General features: G+C 42.1%; 1 protein-coding gene across 1 annotated transcript; it reads right to left on the reverse strand.

Moving 5' to 3' along the window:
* Positions 1-3,674: 3,674 nt before the first annotated feature.
* LOC146708574 (CD48 antigen-like) lies at positions 3,675-12,740 on the reverse strand. Its single transcript, XM_085460606.1, has 7 exons — positions 12,680-12,740; positions 11,758-11,842; positions 7,766-8,068; positions 5,594-5,887; positions 5,396-5,518; positions 4,774-4,823; positions 3,675-4,533 (listed from the first exon to the last, which is right to left on the reverse strand). The coding sequence occupies exons 2-7, from the start codon at positions 11,789-11,791 to the stop codon at positions 4,450-4,452; spliced, it is 888 nt and encodes a 295-aa protein (XP_085316732.1). The 5' UTR covers positions 11,792-11,842; positions 12,680-12,740; the 3' UTR covers positions 3,675-4,449.
* Positions 12,741-13,149: the final 409 nt, after the last annotated feature.

Here is a 13,149-nt window from a genome sequence, read left to right on the forward strand (position 1 = left end):
GTTGATGAGGTCCTGTGGCCAGACCCCAACAGACGGCGCGATCCATGAGCCCACTTATGCACAATTGTCATGGTTTTTTGTGTTCACAGTATAGTGTTTTTTCTATTGCAGTACTATTGTGTTGTTGTTGTTTTATTTGCTTTACCTGTATTCATGGTACTGCAATGTACAGTATTGAGTAGGTCTATTTGCGTTTATGGTTGTTTGGAAATGTGTCTCCTGTAAATGTGCCTTCTGAATAAACAATGGGAATCAAGGACTGCAGTGTTTTATGTACAGCAGACTAGTGTGTTCCCCCTGATCTGTCAGTGTTTGCATATGGTGCAGGTATGTGTCATTTTGTCAACAGAGTTACATTTTGACAAAGGAATGTCAGGTTTTGACAGCAGAGTTTAGGTTTTGGGAGTAGAGTTCCAATTTGGCACAGATGTGAATGGTATATTTCCCAGTGTTGTGTCATGTGTACTTGTGTGTACAGTTTTGGCACAGCGAGCGGGGTTTTGCAAAATGTGTTCAAGCAGTGGGCAAAAACTGTAATCAGAGATCCGTCCATCTGTCAATCAGACCCTCTTTTCTGCTGACTCAGTTAAAGAAGCTTACACCTCACCTCTGGTATCTGTTGGTCTCTCAGCTATAGTAACTGCACTCGTGCATAATCCAGGGATTCAGCAGCTTTTGTCCTGCGTCCAGTTTGTTTGAAATCCTGGTGGAAACGGTGGCTTCTGATGTTCATGCTCACCTCTCTGCCAATAACCTTCATGAACAATAACATGTGGTTTCCACCTCCTCACAGCAACAGCCTCGGTAAATGTCCACACCCAGTTCATTCTCTGAACTCACACCCAAGGATCTGACCTGGAGTCTGTTCTGTTTATTATTTATCTACTTCTTATTGGTCAAATCCTCCCCTTAATATCAGTTCAGCATCATTATCATTATTATCATTATTATCATTATTATCATTATTATTATTATTATTATTATTATTATTATTAATATTATCATTATTAATTAATATTTGCTGGTTTTATACGTTTTAAGCTTTGGTTTCTGTCCTGTGGAGCTAAACGTGATCACTGATGTTCAACAACATTTATTAGTTTATAAAGTCCTAATCCATAACACACCCGTCCCTGTGTGATGTCACTGTTACTTTAGTAGTGTGTGACAGCTAATGTTTTTTCTTCTGCCCACATATTCTGTGATATTCTGCAAACATGTAATTATCATGTAACTAAAGGCACATTAATCTGTCATTTTTAACAATGAAGTTATTTATATTTGCATGCCAATAAAGACTGAACTTATCAGACTGTTATGGTGAAGTTGGTATTACTGATAACGCTGCTACAGACACTGAGTGCTGCTGGAAACTAAAAGAACATTTTTGTGGTGGACTCTTAACCTCAGAGGTCAGTAAAACAGGAAGTGAGCTTGTTTGGAAGACACCAAGTGACTTGTGCACAGTGCACATGGTTCTGGTCAGCGACCCTTAACACCCCTCTGGTCGCCCTCTACATCCTGCTGGAGGGGGGACAGCGACTTTCCCCTTAAAGTCTTCAAACAGCTGATATCCAGGGGAGGAATCACTGGGTGAAGCGTGAGTTGCTGTGGGTGTGATCGGATCACGAGTGACACACTAATGAGGAATGCACAGAAACAACAACTCTGAATTATTTATGAACAGCTGAGCACAGACAGGGAGAGGCCGAGTTTATTCTGTAAGGCTGCAGATATCAGGCTGTAAATGTCCTTATTTCTACTGGATATTCTAACATGCTGCTCTGCAGACTTTACCTGTCCTGTCAGATCATGTTTCACCTGGAAAACTGAGAACAGGAAGTGTGGAGTTTGTTTTCAGCTACTTTATTAAATCCAAACTCCTCTCAGCCGCCGTCAGTGTTACAGGTCATGAGCTGATGGCAGGAGGCACAGTCGATGGGATATGATCACCGACGAGGACAGGATGTGATGCACAGGCTCTCCCGGTTCATGGGGAATGTTTTGAACAATTTTCTTTGTTCTAATGTTTTTCACCATTTCAGCACACATGCAGACGTGATGTCTGGCTTCAGATGTGAGAGTCAGTTAAAGATTATGTGAAGGTCGGGCTGTAACTGTTCATGTGTTACTATTTATGACTCTAATAGCTGATCTGTCTCAGTGACGTATGTTTGGTTTTTGGAATCACGTATAAAAAAGTGTAAAACTGAGTCTGAGTGAAAACATGAAGGTCAGAGAACATTTCCTCCAGATTAATGTCACAGTTTACAAACCAAAGATATGAGAGGCAGCGACGTTTGTGCAGGTTAAACACTGTGAAATGTGTGTTTACAGGGAGCACACGTGACAGCGCTACAAATATACAGCAAGGCAATCAGAGAAGATGGAGACAAGTAACCACCAAAATAACAGTTATAATAGAACTGAAAGAAAACAGGAAGGTGAGAATGTAAACAGTAAACAAAGTAATAATCAGCCTTTGAATATTCAATAAGAAACAGCAGAGAAACACTTTGTGCGACAGCTTCATAGAGAGAGAACATGGAAACACAGCGAGGCGGCCAGAATAAGCACCAGACCTCCACCTCCCCGGCTCTTTCTTTGTCTCTTGCAGGGTTATCAAGAATGTACCACACCATACACAATTCCCTCTGCAACCCACCCACAGACCCACAGACCCTCATTATGGTGTGGAGGGGGCTTCACAGACCTGCACACTCACATTCCAACTGTTATAAATCACATCTGTTTGTCACGCAGCTGAAAAGAAACTCTGACTTACAAACACTTGTAATGCTTTTATTTAACCGAACCTCCGCGCAGAGGGAGATCCTGCAACTGCAACCAGCAGATCTGAGGGGCAGCCCCTCCCTCAGTCCTACACAGATACACATTCAGCCTCACCCTTCGGGGGAGGGCCCGCCTGAGCTTTAAAACATGCAGACATACAGACCGTGGGGGTTCCCTTATATGGCAACAACAGCAACTGTTGTGTGTGGTGAGCGTAGCGGTTTTTGATAAGGGCAACATGGGCGGTTGCCCAGGGCGACATCGTGCTGGGGGCGGAGTCATGGCATCTGCAAAAACATTTAAACCCACCAAACAGGCTAGGACCGCCCCTGTGTGGGCACCCTATCATCTAAACAAACGTGAGCACGTTTTGTTCTAGTCACTGTTTTCTTGTACTGGGATTCAAACCCACAGCCTTTTGAATCATGTTCCTGCGCATCTCTTACTAAAACGTGCTCACATAAAATCTGTTAAACAGTCTTTTCTTTGCTTTTATTCATTTTCTGATGTAAAAAAAATGTCACCAAAATGAGACGCTTCTGCCCCCTGGTGGTGCTGTGTGGTCATTGCATTGATGTGCTCTCTCTTTACATTTACTTCATAATAAACTGTTGTTATGATTTAGTGAATTTAATTTAAAAATGTATTTAAAAAATAAAACATCACAGAGCTTCATTGACTGAGATCACTAAGATGAGTGGGCATGTTCATTAACATTGACAGCAGCTGTGCTCCAAACGTCACTAAGCAGCTCTGCAGTGTGTGAACCGTTAGCTCTTTGCTATGGTCATTTTATCCACGTGGAGCTGAGGATGTGTGTGGATGTTTCCTGTTTGTGGTTTGGAAGTCAAAGAGTAGGAAGAGAAACACTCACAAAGCTTCTGTTATTTATTTCATGTATTTGCAGCAACAGTCGGGAAGATGAGAATAAATGACATCAAATCTAATTTGTGAACAGCTTGTCAGTGACCACAAGGGGGCGCCCTGTGAGCTGACGGAGGCAGTGATGAGCTCTGTGAGCTGCTGGAGTTTGAACTGTGGACAAAAGTGTGAAGTTAAAGGTGTGAATTAAAAGCAGAGAAATAAATCAGAGCTCAGTGAAGCTTTCAGTCCTCAGAGCAGCAGTAAGGCTCGTCCTGGAGATCTACATGCACTCACATCACAAATAAACCTTTGAAGGAATATTGATCAGAATCAAATGTGATTCAGTCTCTGCTCCTTTCTTCCAAGCCCAGCTGCTCCTCCTCACACACAGACCTTCCAAAGTTTCCTTCCCTCACCTCCTCTCCCCTTGTCCTAGACCCTCCCTCTGAGGATGCAAAGAGAGGAGGCGAGGAAGAGACGCGAGGAGAGAGGAGTCAAGGCAGCAGGTAGGTGACAGAGAGGGAAGTCTTTGCTTTGTTGCATCATTTGAATGATTTGACAGGTAAACATGACGTACAGCTGCGTCCTCTGTCCATTGTCTGGATACAGTCTTTTATGATCAGTGTCAGAGGAGCAGGTCAGAGGTCATGATGACGTAGATGGAAACTCTTCTGTGGCACATTCACACTGTAAAAATACACTTTATTCATAATCAATCCAAATCATCAGCACCAAAGGAAAACTTCTTTCCAGAGTCCAGCTTTCCTCGGACGTTCCAGCCAGTCACACCTCTCATGTGACGAGCACCAGTTTGTAAGACACTGCTGTCAGACTGGAGCCATCACTGGTTCCTGATACAGCCGCTAAAATCCCACCCTGGAGAAGGAGAAACACAGGAATAAGCAACGCAGTGAAACATGGAGACGGCTGCTTCTGCTGGTGGAGAGCAGCCAGAGGGAGAATGTGATCTGTGTGGAAGTTCATGTTCCAGCAGAAGAACTCTGACTCCAACACACTCCTGACTTTAGTGTTTCATGTGTTTGTTGTGTGTCTGCATGTAGTCAGCTTCCACTGAGCTGCATGGACTCTGAGCTGACGGTGTGAGCAGGTACCCACCTGTCTGCTGTCAGCTGTGCCAGTGTAAAGGAGCACTTCATCCACAGGAGCTGTGAAAACACAAAGTTCATGGAAGCTTCAGGTTAGACATGTGACACCTACTCTGTCCACGTCTGCATGATACTCTGCAGCGTCAGGAGTAACTAGTTACTGCTGTAATCAGTTACAGTTGGTGAATGTTGGAGCTGAGTAAATGTAGAAAACAGCTGTGTGTGTCTCTTGTTGCAGCTTGTTTAAAGACAGCCGGCTCATCACAGCTGGATCAGCTGGAACACATGTGACAGGAAATGACCTCCAAGCAGCAGACAGGTGACTCTCACCTGCAGCACTTTCACACTTTCAGCTTCAAAGGATTTTTGGCTCAGTTGTTGCGTCTGTCAGAACCAGGTGGACCTGAGTCGGTCCAGTGAAAATACTCGGATTACTTCTTACATTTGTAGTAACTAATAATCTGTCATGCGTCTGCTCACAGCTGTTTCTGTGCTGGAGGACCGCTTTGGTTTGGTGGTTTGGTCATGGGGGGGTTGTTGCTGCACTTCCTCCATAAACATGTTTTACACTTTGATCTTCACGTCTCAGAACAAGATTACAAATATGAAAAGAAATATTCAAGAACACAAACCTCTGCCTGCAGCTTGTAGGAGTTTAAACTTGTCTTGGACAGGATGCTTCCTCTTCATGATGATGATGATGATGATGATGAGGGTAGCACTCAGGACACAGAAGATTATAATGAGGATGTTATCTGTCAAACAGGAAATCAGACGTCAGCAAACACAGTGAACAACATGTTTAAAATCACAGTTAGAAATAATCTCACAGTTTCTTGGTTTATTCGAGCTGTTGGTGTCGTTGTCGTCTGTGTCTCCACAGGTGGTTCTCACACGGACAGGAAGAGTTTTCTCCTCTGCAGGGTTTGCAGCCACACATCTGTAAGAGGAGTTGAAGTCCTGTTTGTGCACAGTGAGAGGCAGAGAGAGCGCAGAGCTGCTCTGGTTCAGCATCTGCTCGTCTTTAAACCACAGCAGTGTGGTCTCTCTGTCCACCCGACACAGTAAGGAGCAGCTCTCAGAGCTCACACTCACTTTCTTCACTGCAGGAGTCGGTACAGAGTCTGGGGATGAAAGTTGATGGAGAACAAAAATAAACATCAGAAAAATGTTTTTAACTTTCAGCTTTTTGTTAGTGAACATCATCAGGACAGCAGAGCTCTGGTTATTGCTGCTTTAATGCAGTCAGTGAACATTAATTTGAAACTGCTCATCTCAAACACAGCAGAGACAGCAGACTGCCAAACCTCCATTATATCCATTTGAATCTCATTATAAAGGTTTATGAGGGATTTCTCAGGTTTCCTGTCAAACTAGCATCACTATCAGCAGAAGGTGCTGAAGAGGACACAGAAGAAACCAACGCTCTGATTCAAATCCTCATGAAAGGAAGAAAAAAGCCCATTAACAACAACAAAAAGCTCTAAACAGGTTAAACTCCTGAGGCTCCTGCTGTGCACCACAGCTCATCCATGATGCTTTGTCCACATTCGTCTAGTTTCACTTTGATTCTGATGTGAAAAGATGATAAAAATCCAAATTTCATGTGAAGAAGACACAGGACAGGGAATCTATTGAACTGGAGGAGCCATCAGAGCATCACCAAAGAAGTAATAATTATTTATAATGTTATTATAAATCAGGATTTAAAATCCAGGCTATAAATGTTTAATTCAACCTTCACGTCTCTGCAAAGATATGAAGTCGTGCATTTTTCTCAGGAAGTGACTGAACTGCAAACAAACATGCAGCTACAGCTCAGCATGTTTGTTTGAGCTCATCTCAAAGTGATGGAGCTGTAAAGGTGACTTTGATGTTTCTGACAAATCACTTTCATGAAGAAGTCTCAGCTGTACGATGAAGCTGAACGACACCATCACTGATATGAAACTTCAGGAGCTGCTGAGGACAAACAGCCTGAGTCAGACTTAAGGAGGTTGATAGTTTTCACAGGTTTATGAAACAGGATGTTGGGCGTGTGAGGATCTAAAGATGCCAGCGTGGTTTCCTTCAGCTCAGGCAGGTCATTGAGCAGCAGCATCTTCAGCTTCAGTGCTGAGCTCCATCAGTCTGATCCATTTATTTGGACATGTTTAAGGTTTCCTGTTCCACAGACTCACAGCAGGAAACACAGAGACATGATTCTGTGTGTGGGTTCCCATAACTACATGACTGTCGTTGGTTTCCTACGACACAGACAGCAGCTTTGTAGTCAGACACAAACATTACAGCACAATGTGTTGCTTCATGAGTGGAAACCACAGCTCGTGTTTTGTAATGTGTTCCTCTCACAGCAGCAGCCACAGGAAGTCACCATCAACAACAAACCCGTCAAAATAAAAGTGTCTGTTCTGCTTGTTAGGCAGTGTAACACTGTAGGCCACACAAGACTGACAGGTGGCAGCTGGGCTGTTCACATATACATGTTTGACTGTAAGAAGTAACTGTTAATGCTTCATAAAGAAGTTCAATACCTTAGAAACTCACAGGGTGCTGTGCTGAGCTGTGATTGGGCGATAGTTAGGCACTAGTGGGAACATGGCCAATGAGGCTTTGTGTTACTTCTCTGTGGATTAACGTGACCATGAAATGGGAAACATGTTCAAGTAAACAGGAAGTTTTGTGTTTTGGTTAAAAAAAGCTGTTAAATAAAAACGTGTTAATTTCAGTTGTTCTGCAGGATTTTCTAAGAACAGTGTTTAAAGTTTCTGCTTTGTCCTGTTCTTTCATTCACTTTGTACACATCAGTAATGTTGGTGAAAACACTGAAGTCAAAGCTGATTATTCCTTTCACACCAGACATTTGTGGGATTATAAGAACAAAAAGCTGTTTTTATTCGGAAGTGATGATATGACCAAACTAATGAGGAACATACAGACTGAGGTCACATATGGAGCTGGGATGTTGCACAAAAACATACCAGAGTAAATGTGAGACTTACCGTACACTGTGAGCTCATATGATGATGTGAAACCTTTTCCTGTTTTAGAGTCGACAGTATAAATCCCTGAGTCGTCCCTCTGCAGCTCTGTGAGTGTAAAGAGTCCAGAGTTTCTGTCCCACTGAAGTCTGTTCTTGTAAATGTCCTCGTATATTTCAAATCCCCCCTTAATCACATCAGCAATATTCGTTCCTCGATATAACAGAAATCCTCTCTCCAGCACAGAGTCAGGTAGAGTGATGTTTCCTCCCACAGTGCCCGTCAGGTTCTTCTTCACTTCCTCAGAAGCAGAAAATCTCATCACTGTAAAATATGAAGAGATCCAACAGTCAGTGAGAACTTTAATGAAAGTGATCAGAGATCTTACAAAGAGCCACAGAAAGTAAGTGAGGATCAAATCCAGGCAACATGAAGCACGAGGAGGGTGAAGCTGATACATGTGAGCTGCATCAGTGACAGGAGGAACTCAGCCTCACACATTTTACACCAATCACAACAACTTCTTACTTTTTGATCTGGTTGTGACAAACTAAACATTTACAGCTGCAAAAAGGTCGTTGGTGTCGAATAATGTTCAAATGTCATGAAGCCACATTTTATTCACAATAGAAGATAGAAAACATTTCACATGTTTAAACTGAGAGAGCTCATTTGTAATCTGATGGCAGCAACACGTCTGTAAACGCTGGACGGGGTCATGCTTCCTCTGCAGACGTGCAGACTGATCAACTTGTTTGTTTCTGAGAAACTCGGCCTCTCGAAGACTCTTTGTACCCGATCATGTCACTGACCTGAGATCTGCTGCCATCAAACACAAAGTGATCTCATGAAACAGTGAAATATCTCAGTTTAATACAACAGAGATTCAACATGATTTTATTCAACAAACCTCAGAGTTTCTTCAACATTTAGTCCAAGTTTCAAATTAAAGCACGAAGAAAGAAAAACCTGTTTGAAAGGATCGACGGCCAAACATGTGCAGTAAGTTTGATATCTGAGGTTTACAATAGTGAAACAAAACAATGGACAAATCGTAAGTAGAAAGAAAAAATAGACTTGAAGAAAACAGAAGTTATCTAACGTCAAATCAAACTAACATCTGTGAACAACCAGCTCGAGACGTTCACAGTAAAAACGATGATGACTGTGAGCTGTGGTCACGTCTGTGGAGCCGACGGTTTGGAGAAGAGAGAGTGTGGACCCAACAGCAGACGATGGAGGCAGGTGGTGAACAACAAGCGAGACTTTAACTGCCTGAACTAAACTACAAACAACAGCAAAGGAAGGATTTGGGGTTGATTGATTGATTGATTGATTGATTGATTGATTGAATCTTTATTTTGAACATATTGAAAAAGTACAACAACATAGAATTAAAAGAGACAAACAAACAAAGCAAAACAAAAGGAAAATGAGCAACCGCAACTACAAATAACGTTCATGTTCAAAAAGGAGCAGGAAGAAGCATAAGCTTATTTAATCCCACCCCCTTTTCCACTATCTAGTAATCAACAGAATACAGAAATCCTCCTTACAATTACATTATATGTTACATGTATTTAAAATAAATAAATAAATAATTATATGTATATCTATCTTTCTATCTATCCATATATACATGTATACATTTTCAAAAACCCCAGTTACACCTCAAAGGATACACAACCTACAGATATATACACCCAAAATACACGTGCACCCACACACACATGAAAATATTGGACAAGGACACCCTGTCAAATTTCTACCTCGTCCTTGTACCCTGCAAAAACCATATCCTTAAACTGCTGTTTAAACTGCGCCATGCTTGGACTTTGCTTCATATCTTTACTTAGTCTGTTCCACAGCTTCACTCCACACACAGAGATGCAAAAACCTTTTAATGTTGTACGGATACGAGGATGTTTTAAATTTAATTCCCCCCTCAAATTGTATCCCCGTTCTCTTTTAGAAAACAGTTTTAGAATATTGTCAGGAAGCAGGTTATTTATTGCTTTATACATAATTTATGCAGTGAGAAAATGAACCAGATCTGTGAATTTTAGAATTTTTGATTTTAAGAATAGTGGATTTGTATGATCTCTGTAACCAGTTTCATGGATTATCCTTATGGCCCTTTTTTGTAATATAAAGATTGATGATAGCAGACGTTTGTAAGTATTGCCCCAAACCTCTGCACAGTAATTCAAATACGGTGCAATCAGGGAACAATAGAGAATGTGTTTGACTTTACTCAAGATTGAAACACTTCTTCCAATTTTGTTATCTATATGATTTATATGTGACTTCCAGTAATATTTTTTTCCTATAATCAGACCAAGAAACTTATGTTCAAGTACTCTTTCAATTTCCACACCATCTATATGAATTCGCACTTGCATTTCTAAGGGAATTCCTAAATAAGACTATTTTAGTTTTACTTAGATTTAGCGATAGTTTGTTCCTGTTAAACCATTTTTTTAATTTTGCACATTTCTGAAGTAATTGTATCCAGCAGCTCCTTTAGATTCCCACTAGAACAAAAAATATTTGTGTCATCTGCAAATAATAAAGGGGTTACTGTCCTGCCCAAGGATATTTGGCATACAGACTAGGGGAGCCAGGAATCGAACCACCAACCTTCCAATCAGTAGAGGACCTGCTCTACCGCCTGAGCTAGAGCCACCCTGTAAATTCTCAAACACGTAGCCTAAAGCAGACGACTCGTAATCTGGAGAGGAAATGGCGTGTCACAAATCTAGAGGATCATCATTTAGCCTGGAGAAATAGTTTGCTGCTTTATAAGAAAGCCCTCCACAAAGCCAGAACATCTTACTATTCATCACTGATTGAAGAAAATAAGAACAACCCCAGGTTTCTCTTCAGCTCTGTAGCCAGGCTGACAAACAGTCAGAGCTCTGTTGAGCCAACCATCCCTTTAACGTTAACTAGTAATGACTTCATGAACTTCTTCACAAATAAACTTTTAACCGTTAGAGAAAAAATGACCAATAATCATCCCACAGATGTAATATTATCTACAGCTACTCTTAGTACCATTGATGTTAAGTTAGACTCTTTTTCTCACGGTCTGTTGGAGGCAGAGCGAGTAGAGAAAGAGTGGAGCACCCAAATCTAGACGCTGATGAGGAGACAGAATAAACTTAACAAAAGTCTTTATTTGTGGCTGAAGCTTGAACTTACAAAAACTAAGAAAACGATGAACACTGATTATGAAACATGAAGGGTCAGTATGAAGTCTAAAACTGGACAAACATAGAAACCATGGAAACAATGAGGAATAATGGCTGCCTTTAAGCTCAACTGAAGCTAAACAAGAATAACACATGAACTATAATCACAAATCTAAGATTAGACGAACACAAAAATAAACTCAGAGTCAGAGTCCCAGCCTGTGACACCAGCGGTCTTTCTGAGGTAACTTCAATAATTACTTCCTCCAAGCCATCAACCTGTCTTTTAGACCCCATTCCTACAAAACTGCTCAAAGAAGTCCTGCCATTAATTAATTCTTCGATCTTAAATATGATCAACCTATCTCTAATGATCGGCTATGTACCACAGGCCTTCAAGCTAGCTGTAGTTAAACCTTTACTCAAAAAGCATCTCTAGACCCAGCAGTCTTAGCTAATTATAGGCTGATCTCCAACCTTCCTTCATATCATGATAATGTGATGTCTGTGAGATCATTATGATCACACTGTTCTTCAAACTTTGTCATGAAGCTGATTTCTTGTTATGAAGCCTGGAAGGATCCAAAGACAAACTTCATCCTCCACATCTGGCAGACCAAACATCTGCTGACAGATGCAGTGAAGCTGCTTCTGTTGGTCTGTCAGCTGTTTGTTCAACAAACACGTTTCTGACTGAACAGTTTGTTCACAGGTAAAAGCTGCATCGCTCTAAGAATGAGCCAAACACCTGTTTGTGTCACTGATACACAGAAGAATGATTTTAGGAGCCTGAACAACAACGAAGAAGCTCGAACTTACCTAAAAACACGAGAATAAAGCTCATCTGAGGCATCGTGACTTCCTGTTACTGTGGAGGGTTTTTACACGAAGAAGCCAAAATAGCCTCTCTCTCTCTCTGTTTATCTCTCTCGCTCGCACTGCATGCTGGGAGTTTGGTGGGTGTGAGTTTTTCATTAAATGCTTTTTCAGTTTTCTCACTGTGTTTGTTGTGTGATCGTTTCAGAGCTGTCTGTGATTGTTAGTTTGTTGTGTTTTTGGGGGACGCCGTCTTTGAAGCATGGAGTCAGGGTGGAGCTGCAGCCGAGCACCACCCTCGAGCAGGTGCCGTTGGCTGTAGGAGAGCAGGTGGATGAATAGAGCGGTTGTTATTCTCTGAAAGAGCAGGGGTTTGTCAGCCAGCTTAGAGAGCGGATGTCTCGTTGGTATCTAGATATAGTAGATATGTAGCTGCTTCATCTTATGCACACACTTACTGTTTTAGTGCCACCACCTGGTCGTCTGGAAGAGGTGCAGCAGCTTCTGGTGAAGTTTGTCTGGTCTGGTCAGCATTGGCCTGTATCTTCCTGTGTCAGAGGGGGAACAAGGACTAATGGACGTTTTGTCTTTAGCCTACAGACTGCACAGAGGCTGCTGTACGACTGTGGTTACTGCTGGCTGACTTCTGCTCGTTGCTTCTCAGGAGAGCGGGCCAGCCTTGATTGGATGGTACCATATCACCCTATTAGAGCGCTCCGCTCTCGCTCTGCAGGCCTACTTGTTGTTCCTAGAGTATTTAAAGTAGAATGGGAGGCAGAGCCTTCAGTTTTCAGGCCCCTCTTCTGTGGAACCAGCTTCCAGTTTGGATTCAGGAGACAGACACTATCTCTACTTTCAAGATCAGGCTTCAAACTTTCCTTTTTGCTAAAGCATATAGTTAGGGCTGGACCAGGTGACCTTCGACCTTCCTTTGGTTATGTTGCCTTCTTTTCACTCCCCGTGTGTTGCATGTGATTAACGTTGCCTCGTCTCTGCTCTCCTTCTCTTCCCCCCATCAGGTGTCAGCAGGTGGCCCCGCCCCTCCCCGAGCCTGCTTCTGTTGGAGGTCTCTGTCCACAACACAGCTACGAACAACACAAGCACAGTGCAAAACCTCCCACACCATCTATTTTTACTCGTGTACAAGTACATGTAAGTACTGCAGGGAGAGTCTGATGCAGTCACAGTTACGTTGAACTCGTCCGGTCCTGATGCTGCCGTCACAGATCATCACATTTCTCTCCCACAAACATGCAGCACTGCTGTGGATACTGCAATGAATACTGCAATGAATACTGCATTAATACTGCAATGAATACTGCATTAATACTGCAATGAATACTGCAATGAATACTGCATTAATACTGCAATGAATACTGCATTAATACTGCAATG

The sequence above is a fragment of the Copadichromis virginalis genome, linkage group LG6, assembly GCF_057382275.1.
Source record: "Copadichromis virginalis isolate Kocher_CV1m ecotype Utaka linkage group LG6, C_Virginalis_male_GT1.1, whole genome shotgun sequence".
Classification (NCBI taxonomy): domain Eukaryota; kingdom Metazoa; phylum Chordata; class Actinopteri; order Cichliformes; family Cichlidae; genus Copadichromis; species Copadichromis virginalis.